Below are 18,235 nucleotides of genomic sequence, written 5' to 3'. Positions count from 1 at the left end.
GATTATGCATGCAACTCTAGTTGCCAGTAATGAGTTGTGTGGCTAATCTGTCATGCACAGCACTGCAAAGTTCCAGTCCCCCAAGGGGCTGAGCTCACAGGGTACTTCGCTTCCCCCCTGGGGGGCTGAGCACCATTAGAGCCTCTCCTAGCTAGTGGGACAGGAAAACACTGTGTTCAACCTGGCTGCCCAGCCCTCGGAAACAGAAAAGCAAAAACAAGAAAGAAAAGTCATCTTTAACAACAGCTCCAGCCACAACAGATAGGGCTGTTAGACCATAGTACGGTTAATATTCAGGGGAGTTTATTTCTCTACAGTGATATGCCGTGAATTAATAAGAGGCATCAGAAATGGTCCTGATGGAGCACAGAAAAGTCTGTCCCTTGTTTTATTTTCTCACTGATTTCATGATCCAAGTGTTTTCAATTTACAACTCAAATGCTTATTTACAAAAAATTTGCCAGCATGACAAAGTCCCCTTGAAATATGAAAACTCAAGTCATGTTCCAGCTCTGAGACCGTTACACACACATTTTGTCACGCATCAGCTTTTGCTGTAATTGGAGCAGAGTCTAAGTTGTTGGGCTGTAGCTGTATGAGATCTGTGAGGCTAATGTGATTACCTGTTTGGTCAAAAAAAGAAAAAAAAAAAAATTCTTTGCCCAAATACCCACCTAGCACATGAGTAGAAAAAAGCTTCTAAAATAGCTGGTTTATCTCAGTCTTCAGAAGTCTGAATTTCCCAGGGTGTTCCTCAGGTGTATTTTATTGGAAACATGAGTCTGTAAAGGTGAATTATTAAATCAGCTGTTGATACTAATATATGTATTAAAATTGTTAATAATAGCAGTGATATTCCCATGTAATGATAGGACTTCAGTAATGGAGACTTCAAGAAAAAAATATAAATACTAGGAGATTTAGGATTAAAATCCTTAGTGTTAGTTATTTTCATACAAATTCACAATGCCTTGGTCTGTGTGTTCATGGTCCTAGTCAGGTACAGGCTCTTTGGCACGTGGGGTCAGTCATCCAACGAGCCTGCCATGCTCTTCACTGCGTACTAAGTCTCTCGTTCAGTCCCAGCAGCCGGAGCCTGGCCCTCCAGCATGAGGCTGGGAAGTGCCATCAGCTTCATTTTCCCAGCTGCTGCCTAAGAGAGGAGCAGATTTTCCCAAGCCTGCAGCATAATAAGGGGTTTCAGTTATTTTTCTGCCAGTCTTGCAATAGTCTGGGATCGGACTCCCACTAGGCTGGGTGTTGTACATATTTTAAAAGAACAATCCATGCCCCTAGCAACATGCATTTTTCCTATGTAGATGGAGGGATGCAGCAAACAAACAAGGAGAGCAGAAGGTGGCGGTGAGCACAAAACCAGCAAACATCGGAGGAGGAAGGGAGCCAGAGCTGTGCAAGGGCTGGGCAGGCTTTGCAGCTGGAGAAGGTTGTCCAGAGCGGTGGAGAATCAAGTTGTCTTGAATAAAGGAAAGATGAACAGTGGACCAGATGCCATGAAAATACAGGGTAGACACCAAGGGAGCACAAACCCGGTCTCAGGTTGGACCGAAAGTAGCAGCTTCTTCCTTACAAGAGCAGATGAGGAGTATCAGTAAAAAGATGCTGGTTAGTAAGAATACCAGGAAGGATGCAGCAGAGTGTTGGGAAAATGATGTATTTTGGCTCTCTCCTTCACAATGAAATGTTTTGAAAGCTGATTCAAAACAAACCCTGAGTGTTTTTAACGATGGGGGGGACCTTTTATTTTCTTTTGGACAGGGTGATACGAGAAGGGAATGGAATGTGCGATATATATTGATAATGGCTCACAGGAGAGAAGCATCCAAGACCCAAAAGAGTGGCCCTGCCAGGCATATTTTTATCAATGGGTTATTTGAACATTTACATTTTCAAGGAAGAATTTTCTTTGTTTGCTCTGCACACCAGGGACTTATTGGCCAGTCTAATCAGAAAAGGTTTCTAATGTAAATAATTGCTCTGCTGCCTTGTGTCATGCATGAGGATTAGAGGTGGGAAGTCCCTCGAAGAAGTGGAGGGAAGAGGGTGCACTGAAGGAGGAAAGACAAGCCTGAAAAATGACAACAGAGGTGGGCACATCAGCTATTCCCCTCTGTCACCCTCCCCGTTACCAAAAGTTGGTCTCTTATATGCCTGCGCACATCCTAGGTGGGACACTGAGATTTTAGCATTTGATGTCAGCTCACTAGTTTTGGTAAACTGTGTGTAGTAGCTGAGGAGGGAGGAGAAGGCTGGCTTAGAGCATCTTTCCCGGGCATTATGCAGCAGGTACCTGGTTCCCACCTGGCAGCAGCCGGTAGCTATGTGCTGATGGTGCTGCTCCTGGTTTTCCTTCTTTTTTTTAAGCTGCTCGTGGAAACCAGCTATGGTTTGAAACCAACTGCGTTCAAATGTCAGCCTTCAGGCTCAACTGTCTATGGCTTTGTGACTCTGGTGTCCCTCTCCTGATAGTTGTTGCAGGGCTAATAACCTTTGTAGAAGTTGTGATTCAGCAACTGTGCTTGTAGCATGTATAATGAAATCACATTGAGATTGACCGTTCTCACTGTAAATACGGGGCTTTTTTTTCTAGGAGCTGGGACCTGCCTGTGCTCCCAGGCTTGCAGGTCTGGAGCTGTCAGCAGCACTCTGGAAGCTTACTGGAAAATCTGCATGGGCTGTTGTTGAAGAGGCTTCAGAGGAATGAGAGATCTTAGTGACTTCAGTTAATTTGGTGAATAGCTAATGAATGTCACAAAACAAGCTGAGGGCTGGAAGATTACACGTAAGTTCCCATTTCTGATGTAACTTTCAAATAATCATATGCAAAGTAATGATGCATTATTGAAAAAAAGAAACCCAACCTGAAATTTCTAGGGCAAACTCTTCTTGAAGATGATGCTCACTTATCCATACAGGTATACACGAAGAGCTGAAATGGGTTCATCGCTCGAAAAGCCCCCATGACAGAGAGTCTGTGCGACCTTTCTCCAGCTTTGACCCTCCTGCAGCCCTGCGGCCCAGGGCAGCGGCCCTTCCCCAGGGGTGGCCGGCCTTGAGCTCCCAGCTGGAGCCCGGGGCTCGCTCGCGGGTTTCCGGCGTGGCCGTGGCCGGCCGCTCGGGCAGGATATTTCGTACACTGTCGGCGGGGATGGAGGCGCCCCCGAGGCATCCCGCCCTTCCTCTGCCCCGGGCGCTCCGTTTCCCCGGGATCTCCTTGAGGCCGGGCCGGGGTGTCTCAGCAGCCCCGGGCCGAGGCGGAGGGAGGGGGCCCGGCCAGGGTTGGGAGCGGCTCCAGGAGGGAGAGGTCGTGGTACCCGCCCCGGCCTTCGCCACCAACCCGCGGGGCGTGAGGGGGCACCGGGAGCGAGGCCGTGGGCTGCCGCCATCTCAGGGCAGGCCGCGCCCCCCCGCCACACGGGGGCGGTGGCTCGCGGTCCCCTCCCGCCGGCGCCCCCCGGGGCCGCCCGGGGGCGGGGCCGTCGGCCGGGCCCTGCCCCTCCCGCAGCCGCTGCCGCCGCACTGGCCGCGCAGCCTGAGGCAGCGGGCAGGGCGCGGAGCCGGGCCGCCGCCGTCGCGAGGGGGGAGCCGCTGCCGCGGCACGGGGCGGAGCCGGCACAGGGGCATCCTCCCTCCCGCCCGCCGCGCCGGCCGGCATCGCCGCGGCGGGCAACGCGGCGGAGGGTGCTGCCAGCGTCGGAGGGAGCGGCGGAGCTCCGCCGCGGGGTGCGCGAAGATGCTCTCCTACAGCGTGCTGGACGCCAATGTGGTGGACGTGGAGAAGCGGAGGAACCCCTCGAAGCACTACGTAAGTGGCGGCGGGGCCCGGCCGAGCCCCTGGTCCGCCGGCGGGCGGGCTGCCTGCCTGCCTGCGGGGGGCGGCGCACGTGTGCGGGCGGCGGGACGGGACGGGGCCGGGGCCGGGCGCGGTGCGGTGCCCGGAGCGCGGAGCGTGCCCCGCCGGGCGGGAGGCGCTGCCTCGGGGAGCCGTCCCCCGCCTGACCTTGGCAAGGCACCCGCCCGCGGCAGTCCTGGCTGCCGGCGCGCCTCCCGCTTTGCCCCTGCGGGGATGCAGGTGAGGCGCCCGCGGGGCTCCGGGCGGCCCGGGGCAGCGGGGACCCGCGCGGCGTGCGGAAAGGTAGCTTGCTACGGAAATGCAGCTCTTTTTCCTCACCCTTTTTCATCCCCTGCCTAGCTGTTGCCATCCCCCCTTTTTTTTTTTATGTTATAATTTTGAAGTTTCCTTCCCTCCCGAAGGTGGATCTTCCCTTCTTGCCCAGCAAAATCCGGCACAGGATGGGACAGGTCTCTCGGTTCGCCGGTTTGTCTCCGTCCTGGCCGCGGCACTACAGAGTGCCCGGTGAGGAGCAGAGCAAGCCTCGCCTGCCGTAGGGTCAGTGATCCAGAGGTGCTGAACGCATCTTTACTCGTTTTCCCCCAGAAGTTACATTAAGACCTTTTTTGAGGGGGGAGCCGTTTCGCATGGTTATCAAGGCAGACTCGGCGTTTGGGATCCCTTTCATCTCTCTTTCGTCTTCCTCCTTTCACACCTTACTGCCAATAGCGCAGCGTCAGAGGAGGATTTTTAACAACCTTCCCAGACTCCAGTATTGCAGGGCGTCATGTGGAAGTCTCGTGTCTTTGCCTGCAGGAGTTTGCAGCATACAGTGGAGTAGCTTTTGCCCATGCACATAAGTAGGGGAGACATCTTTTCTTCCCTCTCTGGCTGTTCCTAGGTTTTAGTTGCACCAAATCCTTTAACTCTTTCCTCAAAATACAACCTGTATTTTAATACAGAGAAGGTTGGATTTTGTGTAGAGAGAAGGTAAATCATCTAGCTTTGGTAAGGAAAAGCCTGAGGGGCTCTTGCGTCGGGTGTGAAATCTCGCTGAATATACTGTGTTTCCTGGTATTGCATGTCTGCCAGATTTCTTCAGAGCTGGTCAGCCTTTGAATGGGTTGCCTGAAAGATAGGGCCGAAGATTGGACATAAAGCTTTGTGTTACTATTTCATACTGCTGAGCTTTTTCCTCTGAGGCTTAAACTATAACCTAGCTGAAGGCTAGAGGGCACTATGTTGCTGAGAGATGCTCATCTGTAGATGTAAAGCTGAAGCTCTCATCTACCGTGGAATTAAGCACCTTGTACCCAATTCATAGGAGTGGAAGTTGTAGGTCTTGTGTCCTCTCAGGTTGCCAGCTGGACCTGTGCGTTCAATCTATTACTCATCCACCACTTCCAGGTAGGAAAAGCTTCTTTAGCTTTTGCAAGCTGCTGCTGTGAATTGTGGCTGACACCACTGCAGGCTGTTACGCCACAGGTGGTGGCAATTCGGCATCAGAGAAGTACGTCTGCAAAGCACAAAGATATGCAAAAGAACAGGTAACAATACCTTCCCCATCACCAAGAGAAACTGACATGGTTAATTTCTTATTTGTTGGAAAATAACCAGAAAACAAGGATTTAAATCCTGTATTTACAGTTTTGAAAGAAAATATTTCCCGTGTTTTTCTGCAGAAATGCATCTGTATTTCCTTGATGATCATTGTTATTGCATTTTAATAACAGTAACCTAAACTGTCCAAGAAGCTCTCTTTAATGCTTCTAGTGGCAAATCTGTTTCTTCCCCTTCACCTTCCTCTCCATACACCTTTTCTAATAGTGTCTTCTGCACAACAGTTCCACATCCCTGTATGTCCAGTTCTTGCCAAAAAATCACGAACTAAATGGTTTGTTGGGTGACTAGTGTTGTGTCTGCCTTTTGTCTCACTCTCAATCTCTGTCTGTATAGTATTCAGCACAATAGGGTCTTGGTTCGCAAACAAGCATTGGAGTAATTCAGTTAAAAGGACTAGTCATCCATGTCCTTGTGAATCTCTTTCTCTAGTCATCCATGTCCTTGTGAATCTCTTTCTTTTAGATGACTGAAGTAGCCCACAGGTCCAAAGAGTCTTGGACTCTTCATTTCCTAGATTGCAGTTTGCTGCAGATGCATGTGCTGCAGCCTTTCATCTGGCTTTGGCTGGAGTAACTCACTGAGGGTGAACCTGCACTGTCAAAGAATTTAATTCCCTGGGTCTGATCCACTGATTACTGTTACTTTGGTTCTGTGCTCTTTTTTAACATGGAACAACTATTTTCTTCTGAAATCAATATAATCGTGACTTGGGATTTAGTTCTCTCCCTCGCCTGTGGATAGTTTGGAGAGTGCAAAGCTTGGTGCTCTCTGCCTTATGTTGCTCTGTAATATCAAAAAGTCCTTCTACCTTGAATATCCGTAAACACCTTCATGCTGTGCCTTAAAGCCACACGACACATACTTTGGCATCAGCTTAATGATGTGTTTCTCTGGTGGATGGTGACATAAGTATTGCAGGCATTTTAACATGACTCCCTTTCCTTTTAATTGTGATCTTTCAGGGCCACGGTGGAGCCTGGAGAGATGAAGGCGAGTCTTAGGCATTGTGGGCATGTGGAGAGGGCTAAATGTGAGTAGCACATAAGTCCCTGCACTGCTTGGCCTAAATGCCAGGAATCATTCCCTGGAGCAGATGTCTTTCATGATACGAGCATAGCTTTTGTGGCCTTGACTCAAGAAAGTAAAAGAAAGAAGGCGGCTTTGCATATCTTCTGCTGTGATCCCTGTGTGTGAAACTTCTGAAGAGATTAATACCTCACTGGAAGATTTGTAGGGCTCTGCACATGGGAAGAGATTAAAATCTTGGATCCAGTGCTATTTGATAGGAAACCAGACAGCTCTCTCCCCCCATTGGAAATCGCTACTAGGGAAGGAATCTGCAATGCCTCCTTCTGCATCCCTGTCAGTGACTGGGTAGCACAACACCACCCGGTTGGTTGAGGGCCCTGGATGGCAGCATGTGAAAGGATAAACAGAATGCTGGATCAATAACCACATGCCTCTTGTACGGTATATCCCCAATATAAGCTACTGCTGCTCTTTGACTTTCCAAATTCTATTCCAAATCCTATTCTTTCTCCATACTGATGGTCTTTTAAAAATTGATTTGCACTTGATAATACTTAAAAAATGTTAAATCTCCTTGCTTTCCCCCTTCCCTTTTCTTTTAACAAGAACAATGTCAGGAAGGTCAAGTCTGGGTTTGTTGGAAAGACCCTTGGTGCAACAGGGGTCATACATTGGCTGAGCAATGCTGTGGTGAAGCTGGGTGGATTAGGACATTGCAGTTAATGGTTGAACGTGTCAGTTAATCATTCTGAAGAGAAAAAGCTGGTAACAAAATCCAAATCCCTTTTCCGGCCCCTGCTGTTCTAAACAGTCTGAAAGTCTCTTCTCTTAGTTGTTGAAGTTTGATCTGTTTATGGGGTAGCTTCTCTGGCTTTTAGTCTGAAATTGTGATTGTCTGAATTAAACCTGAAATCATCCCAAACCAGAAATGCATTCTCTATTTAAAAAGACCCACTGTTGATGCTTGCCTCCTTTAACCATCCATTGAGGACCTCAAACAAAACATCCTCCCCTCCCCTCTCTCTGTTTCCAGGTTATCTTTAGGCAGATAGCTTACCCTTTACCCAAGTGTCTGACTCCTTTAGGAAGTCCTGCAGGGAGCCTCTGCCTACCAGATGTGCTTGATCCTGCTCTTAGGGAGGTGAGAGGGGGTTAGCACCTTCACCTGTTCACAGCTTCACAGGACCTGGGTGATGGCAAACATTCATTAGAAGCAAAATGAATGGGATCCCCCACCCCCCTCCTGACCACTTGCTCTTCCACAGAGGACTGAGTAGTTACTGATGTGCATTATCTCGCTAGACGTTTATATGCTTGAGGTCGTTTCTGAGGTCTCTAAGTGTGCCTGTGTTATCCTGAGGGCAAGGATGGATACATCAGTCCAGATTTCCTCTTCCAGCACTACTCTACCCCTGTTGCAGTTAGGCTTTGTGTGTTTTTCTGCTTTGTACAGCATGGACAGAAGGTAAAACACTCTTGCTTTACAAGTGGCTGCCCTGTCTCTTTCCAGTTAATGAGGTGCATTGCTGATTTTAGTCATCTGAGATGCCTGCATACTGTCCCAATTCCTCCCCAGGGTAATTGTTTCCTAATGCCATCTCTGAATGTCTCCAGCTTGCTCTTGTAGGAATCTCTCTGCTGCATGGACATGGTTGCTAACCTCCTCAGGGCACTGGCATTGCTGAATTGTAAGGGATTGAGTCCTGCTGTGTTGGGTTTCAGCAGTGCTCCCAGGAGAACGTGAGTGTGCTTGTCACGAGTGACCTGTTGTAAAATGTCAGCATGGTTTGAAGAAAAAACTTGTACTGCTAGCATCAAGCTCTGTTCCTTGTGTCTTAGCTGCTCCTGCTTACTGCTTAGGCTCAAGAGTGACTCAGATATGATCAGGCATCTTCATGGCTTTACTTCTCTTTGTTGCAAGCTGCTGGTTATAAAGAGGCCAGCACTGACGAGGAGGGTCTGGACATGCCATGGGTTTAATGGCAAGGATCTTTGTTCCCGTGTTGGTCCCTTATTGCTACCATGGAGAACGAGCTGGATTGCCCCTGCTTGGGTATTCAAACGGGTTGTCCAGTGTGGCCCTGCCTGCAGCTCTGAGTTGAGGAGCTCCATGTGCCACTTGTGCTAGGAGTACCAGCAGCTCATGGGTAAGAAAGGCTCAGCCTGGCTTTATTTGACCCTTTTAATTAGCAGAGCTGGAGACTGTGAGCCAGCTCTCTTCCAGAGTGAACAGGATGTGACATACCTGGAGCTCACATGGCTGGTGGCCTGTGGGTAGAGCGCAGTAAGGGAACTGATGTGAATCAGAAGGTAGTGTTAGATGAGTAGATGGAGTACCTATTTAGGACTTATGATCCATTTTTTGCTCTCCCCTTCCCCCCATTAAGACACCATGCGTGGCTTTACTTCCAGGGACCATGATCCAGCTTGACTCACTGGTCTGAATTATTATTATTATTACTATTTCTTTGCCTGGAGTGCTGGGGAAGAGCCAGAAAATTAGCAGGCTGCTCCGTGACTTCATCGTTCCTCAGAACTGAACTTCCATGCATTGGCAAGAGTTATGTCAAAGGTGGCTGTGATCCCCTGTGTGCATAGCAGAGGAAAGCTGAGGAGAAAGCAGATTGGGGTAAAACATTCCCTCTCCCTTGCAGTGGCTTTCTCTCTATATAGACCACCACCCTGCTGGGGTAGATGTATGTCTTTGAGGATAATTTCCACTGCTCTGCCTGTTTTAGATGCAAATCTTATGATTTTGCAGACTACAAAATTTGTATTGTTTTTAACGTCTGATGAAAGATGTCAGGAAGAAAAGAAGTCAATATTTCTGAAATATCTGGAAGCTGTGGATAGACAGTTCTCTGCAGATGAGTTCAACTCTTTGCCTCTGCTCCCAAATGGCCAGAGGAGCACGGATAGCAAGAGGGAGAAATCAAACCTCACTAGTCCAAAGCTGCCTGCACTGACTAGTGCTCAGAGGACTCCTCTCTTCCTTATCACTGCAACCAGTTATTGATGGAAATGTTGCTTGTTAAAGTGAAATTCTTCCCTAACAGCAGAGGTTCTAGTTTCCATGTCCTGTTGGGTTTTTTACTTTTCAGGCACCATTGTTTTATGAGGCCAACATAATGTACAGGTTTTTCCTATTCACTGCCTTGAAAGATTCACTTTCTTCCCTTTCTTAGCATCCTCTTAGCTTTCCAGTGCCATACCTCATGTGATTCTCTCTCGGAGGTCTTTTCCATGTTAGCTTATCTTAGGAAGTGCCCAAGAGAGGCACAGTCCTTTGAGCTTGTTCAGAGCAGGTTTGCGAAGTAGCTCAGACACTTTAGGCATCCACCTGCTTTTCATCATGCACTGTCTGGCAGTTATTGCCTCTATAACTCAGGGCTTCTTCAGCAGACAGTAGGGTAGCCCAGCAGATTAAGGAGCACTCACAGTCCTTTCTTCCAGCAGAGTTGTGGGTTGGTAACGTTCAGCCAAGAGACAATAGTATCTAAATTCAACAGTTTGCAAAGTAAACGTCTGTCCCCAGCCTTAGGAATAGACTAAAAACCAGTAGAGAGACAAGGTAGTTGTCCTGATTTGTTGTGGTCGGGGCAGAATGAAATAACGCAGGAGGCTTTACATCCCAGCCTATACTGGCTCTCCTGTGGTTGAGCCTGCAGTGTCCTGGAAGGGCAGCCAAAAGAAAGCTCAGAGAAAAGCTTTTAGCAAGCCCATGAGCTGGGGGCAACAGCTCCAAAAGCCTCCCAGTTCCATTTTAAAAGTGATGAAGATGCCACTATTTACTTTCACTGGGACTTGGTTGCGAGGGAGTTGTTGACCTAAGACAGAGCACAAATGCTTTCAGTTGCTGCAAGCTGTAGGTGACCTCTGGCTTCGTAAAAGCCCTGAGTGGGACAGATGGGTGGGTACTGGGGCCCACTTGTGCAACACAGCTTGATGGGTTGTAGTCAAAATTGCTCCAGTTTCACTGCTTTGAGCTAAAAGGGAGAGGAATGGAGAGACCAAACGTGCCCTTTTCCCAGAAGGGATGACTAGAGAGAGAGGTGAACAGACATCCTAAGGAAGCAAGTGATGGAACAGGAAATGGAGCCCAGACTTCCTGCATCCCAGAGCAGCCCGTCTGTTCATCTCACCCACACACCCAGCCCTTAGAGAGATGGGCAGCTCCAAGGTATTGCCCTCCTCCCATCCCTGCAAGGTAGGGTATATGCTGGTACCCTCATTGGGAAGATGAGGCAAAGAGAGGTTAAGTGGTTGGCCCAAGGCCAGCCATGAAGCATGTGGCAGCATTTTTTATTCTTTTCTATGGCTTTCAAAGCAGTCTTGCAATTTATCTGATAAAAGTACACAGCCTGAAAAAATACTACTCTCATATTCTGTCATTGTCTTCCTCAAAACCCATTTCCCATTTTATATGGATTAAACAGGAAGAGGGATTCAATGTGACCCTACCTGAGGCAGGAGGTGACGTACAAGCTCTCTAATTTAGTCATTTGGGAGGAAACAGCTGGACCTTCTAATGTGAAATGATTTTCTTTTTTTTTATCTTCCTTTTTTGTGCTGTATCCTCTTAATCCATGCCTGCTCACGCAAAGGGAACTGGTCCCCAGTAACCATGGAGAAGAGCAGGATCATTACATGGGACTGACAGCAGCATGCATCGTTTGGCATTGTGAAGCTGAATGTTTTCTTGTAGCTAGAGCTGACACCTTCTTGCCTGGAGCGTGCTGTGTAAATATTACATGAAGAAGGCAGAGAGCTGCACAGTAGCATACTGTTTGAAGTTGATGGTGTCTGCTGCTTAATCAGGTAGTGTCAAAACCAAATACAGTCAAGTCAACGGAAAAAAAACTCCCAGTAACTTCCCTGGGCCTTGGCTCACACCTCTAGAGAGAGGCTTTATTGAAAGTTTTACTGAGAAGTTTGTAATTACTGTGGTTTTTATTATAGCGCATCTCCCTTTGTCTTTATTATAAAAGCAAAAATATATTATCCAGGATCTCTTTATTATGCTCTTCTAGGGACGGACATCATTACATTTGGGACAGGGGGGAAGGCAAAAGGAAACCAGGTGGATTTCTTCACCTGAAAGGATTTTGAAGTGGAACATCTTGCAACCTAGTTAAAACCTTCCCAGTTTAGCTAGCTGACTTACTCTTTGCACCACCTTCTAGGTGAATATATAATAATAATAATCTAGTCAGTCTTTCAAGCTCACATTCACTAAATGTCAGTAATATGGTGTACTCATTATAAATATGGGGTTTTTTGGAATGCATAAAAGCCTTTATTAAAAAGTAAGGATGCTTTTGCACTAAAATATGTGCAGACAGACCTGAAAGATGGTCTCTGCGTTGGGCTGTTGAGACAAGCGATGACACACGGATACAGGCAGGTGGGGGCAGTGAGACAATGTCAACTACCTGAGCAGGTAATTGTCTCAACGTAATGGTAACCCAAGCTACTGTCTGGTGGTCATTTAGGCATCATTGCACAGAACAGGCACGAAGAAGGATAATGTAGTAACACTTTAAATTGCCCTGCAGTGAAGGTAGAGCAGAGAGATACTCTATCCATTGTAGTACCTGTAAGTGCTTGAATGTGTTGGTGTTAACTGGTGCTCTCATGCTTAGGGTGACCTTTGTGACAATTGTAAAGATCCTCTTTTTCATTTTATTGAGCTGTTGATTTTGTCAAAGCTGCTCCTTATTCCAGTTTTTGGAAGAGGAACTCAATGTGTCAGTAACTAACCAAGTCCTTAGACTTGTTTTTATAATGCAGCTTCTTTAGTTTGTGATGGTTGACTTGTTGGATGGAATAAAATATTCATAGACTTTAAGTGCCCCTAAATACGTGTGTGGTCCCATACATACTGTGTTTGAAACCTAACTAGCAATAATTATGTTTTGATATGTTGCTAGCACTGTTTCTCTTTACCAATGGCGTGTGTTTTATTTTTCCTATAAACGACGGTAGCTAAATGCAGTGGTGCAGTAGGCTCCTACACTCTCAGCAGTCAGCAGCATGATTTTATGGGCTTGATGCAAACTTGTTTGCAAGGAAAACATCCCTGTCTGTGTTCACAGGGAGAAATACGCCAAACCTCTACTAACCATAGCTGTGTTAAACAGGAGATCCACACTGCCATTCTGTCTCCTTTACAGAAGTCTTCCCTAGCTGCCCCTTAAATACTGGAAGCGTGGTTCTCCACTGTCCAGGACATGCCTATAAACGCAAACTTTAATGTATAAAGTTCATAAATCATCTAGAAAGGTTTGGACTAATGTCCAGGGTGATCCACATAAGACATTGTGTAGTGTGGTAGAAGAGCTCGCATGTCCTCTTTACTGGTGGTGTGGCCTTGGATCGTTTGTTTAACCTCTCTGGATCTCGGTGTGCTCTGCTGCAAAGCCAACAGGATTTACTCACCTTTTATAAACTGTAAAGATGCGTGTGTTACCTAAGGGCTGACTGCTAGCATAGGCTTTGAAACCCCCGAGTTTGGGTCATATTCCTCTACCAGCAGGTTCACCCCTGGGAGCAGCGTTCGCAGAATGGCGAGGTCATGTTATTATCCAGAAATGGGAGTCAGACCATTGCTTCCCTAATAGTGTTCAGCAGACATGGTAATGAATGGGATGATATAAAAGCTACGTTCCCCTCTGAGGAATCGTACATTTAGGATACCAGCCATGCTTGCTGGCTGTGAGCCTGTTCCTCTAGGGTATTGCTTCCCATCTTGGATTCCGAGGGTCTGTGGAGGTATTTGAGGTGAAGCATGGAGTATGGTCTTTCTGGGAGTAAGGCCCTTGGCAGTAGGCTACTAGCTGCTGCTCTCTGATCTCTCTCTGGTGTCTCTGTATTCCCTGTCCGGAAAGCTCACAGGCAGGGGTGAAATCTACTTGCCGGGCATTCTTGTACCCTTGGGGGTTTGATGCAACAGAGAGTATCTGAATTACCGTTTTCCTAACTCTGTGAAGATGAGATTTCTAATTGCTCCCTCAGCATGCCCAGAGATTTTCCTACTCTGGCTCAGGCTGTTCTGTTATTGTTTATAAATTAATCCATGCATGTGTCTTCTGTGAGTAGAAGGTTATTCCTGATTTTCCCCTCTCCAGCAGGTGCAAGCCCACAGTAGACCCCTGTGACCTCAAGCAAAATGCTCTGAAAATCAGTTTTAAATGTTTTTCCATTCTCCTGGCCTGTGAGTGCTTTACTGCACTGTCTCTGAGCTCAGTGTGTTTCCTTTGCCTGAAAATTCAGCACTCTTCAGACATCTGTCTCGTCTTGAGCAGCCTGAGCTGAGGGATAGATACTACAAGAGGCAGCTGAGCTCCCAGTCTTCAGCAGAAGCAGGGCAGCTGGCACAGCCCCTGCTAGTGCAGAAGTGGGAGCCTGCAGTTTCCCAGGGCTGTCACTCCAGCAACTTTCACCAGCATTAAAATCACGTAGAATTCAAAAACAAACAAACAAGGATATGGGAAGTATTTTCCTGGAAGAAAGCCATGGAGAGCAGATTAAGTGCATCTCCCTCCTCCCATCTCCCTCCTCCCATCTCCCAAACAGGTCACAGGAAGAAAGACTGGAGTTCAGTATTTTCCTAAGTGGGATTAAAACAGGCGCTGGAGCTGGCTTCTGGGACGGGCCAGAGGAAAGCCAGGAGTAGAAGGGAAGCTCTGTGTGTGTGTGTGTGTGTTTTTTGTAAATATATCTATGTCAGGTGAAACTGTCAGTATCCCTGAACCAGCATTGGTAGTAAGTGTTGGCTTAAGCAAAGAAGAATAAAAAGTGATGGGTTCTAGAGTAACATCCATGCTGGTTTTCCATGTATCAAGGGGTAGCAATCCTGTATCTTCTGCATTTTACAAGCCTTGGACATCCTTAACAAGTTCTTTCCTTTCCTTGAATCCAGATGTGTTTTCCTCTAATGCTTCAGCAAATGGTGTTTTATAAAGACAGCACAGGATGTTTTACATTGAAGGGAATCTAGCACAGTAGCCAGCTTCTGAAATACTCTTACTTGAGGCATACAGAAGAGTCTTTGGCTGTTATTGCTCAGGAAGAGATTTTCTGTTTAAATTTTTGCTGCTGCCTTTGTGATTGTAACAGTTTGTGTCAAAACTCTGGACTGCTTTGAGGCAGCAGCTTTCCACCTGTTTCTGAGCTGGGCAGCTGTGGCTTGCATTTCATCATTTAATACAGACATCCCGATTTGTAAAGATAAGTATAAATAGTTCAGTTTAAACTAAAAATATTTTAAGTGAATTTGTCATGGTTAACAACCTTTGGAGATTGCAGTACTCATGATCTGGGCAAGAGAGTCCATCAGTCTGTCTTGAAACCTCCCTCTGTCCTCCTGGCGTAAGGACCAGGGGCTTTTTGTATAGCAATGGCAATTTGCTAGTGGCACTGGAGAATGATGGTGTGTACTGGTGTGCAAGAGGCACCGCCATCTCAGAGGGAGTCTCCTTTTTTAAAATAACTGAGGCTCTGGCCCAAGTGAGTGGAATCAGAGGATGTACAGCTTGGGGATGGGAGCAAGGCGCTGCCACTCAGACCCTTGGCCTCGCGGCTGAAGGTGTTGGCCAAATTGCTTGGTTGTGGTAGTCCCAGTGTTGGGTTTTCTACCGGTCCCTTCAGCTGTGAGTAATGCTGTGTATCTGTGTGCCCTGACGTTGACCAGGATGAACACTGGGATTACAGTTTCACATAATTCTTCTCTTCTTGTGTTGGGGGAGTGTGCGGTTGTTTGGTAGGAATTGGGGTTTTGATCTTAGGTTTTTGTCTGTGTGCGCACGCATGTGTTTTGCTTCTGGTTTAACATCTGTGTTGCTCTATGTTTGTGGAAGAAGAGTGGATTGGTCGAAGAAGTGGGCTGGAAAGCAGAAGTTTGCAAAGGGTCTTTAGGTCCCATTGAAGCTGATGACACAGTCCTGTCCAGACCTTAAGATTACTCTTTTATTCTTTCATTTCTACCCCACCCCCTTCTTTTGAAGAGCTCTAATCTTGCCCACAGCATGGGGTTATTTCCCATTGTCCTAACTCTGGAGTTCTAGGTGATCTTCAAAATGTAGTAGGGCTGGACTGGAAAACATCTTGTGGGCAAGGACCAGGGCCTTCCGCTGTGTTTTGAGGGTCTGTAGAAGGACTGAGAGTATAGCACTGATATGCTTCCTGCATCTTTTACGCCTGAGGAGAGGTGACACAAAGCTTTCCTTGTGTGCTGAGGGCTTTATGGGGCTCTGCCCACCACATTATCATATAGTGATGCTAAGCCATCAGGGCTTTGACTCATCTGGTGAGTAGAGTGAGATCGTTCTCTACCAGGCACTGGCATTTATGGGAGTCCAGGTGTCCTTGTGTTAGGATATTGTTTGTGAGGAGCTTAAACTTCTTGGCCATTGTCTTGCTGTGTGTGAGAGGTGTTGGCTGGGTTATATAAAGACCTTGACACAGACCAAGTCGAGGGTGCAACTGGCCACGTGATTTGGCTCACAGAGGACTTGAAAACATCCTAAGGAGTCAAATGAGGAAATGATGCCCGCTCTTTCTATCTGTGGAAGGGTAGAGACTGTAGATAGAACTAACACGAGATTGGCACTCCAAACCTGATTGAGACGTGTTTTAACTGCCAGCACCTTGTCCTGCCTGGTCCTTTATCGATCTTCTGCTTCTGGTTAACGTGAGCTGCAACAGATATGGGTCAAACCCCTATTGCGGAAAGGCCAACATGTTGTCTTTACTGCATGTTGGGACAGAAGGGGTTAAACGGAAGGTGATGGTGGCCAATAGCTTGCTTTAGGCAGTAACACAGCAGTAAATGCTGAAATGACATGGGAATGCTCTTTAGCTGAGGTCCTTGCAAGCCTCTCGGTGACATCAAACTCCTGGACCTTTTCCAGCCGAGTTTGGCCTTGCCCCAGTGACAATAGATGTTAATCTGTTGGCTTGTCAAAAAACCGTGTTAGTGGTTTTTTTACAGACCCATTTCCAACCCTCAGATTTCCCTGCTAGTAAACACAGCATTATGTCATTGTTTTACCGGGAGCCAAGCACGAAAGCCAACTTTACAGTGCTGTCGTCAGCAAACGTCCATTCACTTTGGGGCTTTATCTGAGTTCCCAGGCTCTTTCTTCCCACTGTTGCCTGTGTTCTGGTCTCTGTGTCCATCAAAAGCCTACAGATGCTTTATGGGAATTGTATAGGGTCTAGCAGTTGCGGCTCACGCTTTCCAACTTGTTTGTCTTAGATGGGGCTCCTGTACCTGTTTAGCAAAGATGTCTTGGTTTGTAAAGCTTCATCTTCTGGTGACTTTAGCCAAGGCAAACTCTTGGATTTATGAGTTCCCACATGCAAAACAAGGTGAAGGGATTTGCAGCCCAGCCTTGCTCCTAATTGATAAAATAATAGCCAAGTTATAGCCAGGGGCGATACCCCGCCCATGCTAGCTCCTGTTTGTTTCAAAACACAATAGCTGAGTTCCTATGAAAAAGACTGGTTGTCAAATTGCAAACATTATAAATTAAATTCCTTAGCTTTCAGAAACAACACTCACCACAGATGAAATAAAGCCATTTATAATATTCTTGTAACTATTGTTCCTTGTTTTGCTTCTAGACTTATTTCCATCTGTGTCTGCAAAGGATATGAAAGTAAAGACTTATAAAGTTACCTTCAGTGGTTGGGAGCTAATCTGCTTAAAACAAACAAGCCTCCCATCCCCAGCTCTAGTCTGTCTTTCTGGGGCTGGCAACAGTTGGATCATTCTCATACTGAGCCCTGTCTGAAATGATATCCTAAGTCAGATGAAGTAGTCTAGAAGCAGAGGAAAGAGGAGAGAGAGAGATTTGAATGCAGATCCTGAATTCTTCTGAAACAGGCACGGATAGATGATGGAGAGGAACAGGTTCAGCCTCTTGACAATGGTGCAGAAATTCTTGTGTACGAGGTGGAATAAAATTAAACGGTTTTTCTCCACGGTGTAATTAAGCTGTGCAACACCTTGCTGAAAGGTGATCTGAAGGCTTGGAAGTACAAATGAGTCATAGAAAGAATTGACAAATTTCTGAGGACAAGGCTGACTGGTATTAAACACAGCAGTCAAGGTATGTGGTTGGGTCAGACAGTCTGTAATCTACCGATTGCTAAAGACTAAGCACACTGTGTTCTCTCTGTTGCTATTAAGCGGTTACCATCTAGCTTCATTAAAAACAGAGTGCTGAGCTTAGATAAGGCTTCACTTTGGCCCAGCCTGGGTCTTCTGATGCTTTCCCAGATGCCCCTTAACTGTATGGCACCAGCTCAGGCTTCTGAAGCTTGCTGCATATTGCTAATATTAGTGAGAGCTGTTGAGTCTTGAGCAGATGAAGTTAGGAGGAACGGTGCACGCAGCGAGGGAACGAGCCTCCCATCATCACTTCCAGCACCCTGCTCTGCTCCATGTGCTTTTTTTTTTTTTTTGGATCTCATAACATGTTTATGGGCTAGTGTCACACATCTGGGCCTTGGCAGATCACTTTCGGCTTCCCAGCCTTGGGCCAAGTGGCAATTTATTTTTGTAGAGGTATCATGTCTGGTATTACTATTAATATATATTCAGGCTTTGAACTTATCTAATGTCTTTTATCCAAGGATCCCCCAACACTCTGTGCATTGGCACCTCTTTGCAAGGTAGGCAGATCAAACAGGGAAAACAGTGTGTGTGCAGCAATGTATCTCCTGGCA

The 18,235-nt window shown here is 46.9% G+C and overlaps 1 protein-coding gene across 2 annotated transcripts in view; it reads left to right on the top strand.

Moving 5' to 3' along the window:
- Nucleotides 1–3,751: 3,751 nt before the first annotated feature.
- Nucleotides 3,752–18,235, top strand: part of SH3PXD2A (SH3 and PX domains 2A) — a 259,159-nt gene continuing 244,675 nt past the window's right edge. For both annotated transcript variants that reach the window (XM_059821278.1, XM_059821277.1), the window contains exon 1: nucleotides 3,752–3,823. In XM_059821278.1, coding sequence (XP_059677261.1) covers nucleotides 3,752–3,823 — 72 coding nt within the window. The remainder of the gene's footprint in view (nucleotides 3,824–18,235) is intronic.

Source organism: Gavia stellata, chromosome 9 (assembly GCF_030936135.1).
Source record: "Gavia stellata isolate bGavSte3 chromosome 9, bGavSte3.hap2, whole genome shotgun sequence".
In the NCBI taxonomy this organism is placed as follows: domain Eukaryota; kingdom Metazoa; phylum Chordata; class Aves; order Gaviiformes; family Gaviidae; genus Gavia; species Gavia stellata.
The sequence above is the reverse complement of the archived record's forward strand: the minus strand, read 5'-3'. Positions and strand labels throughout refer to the sequence as shown.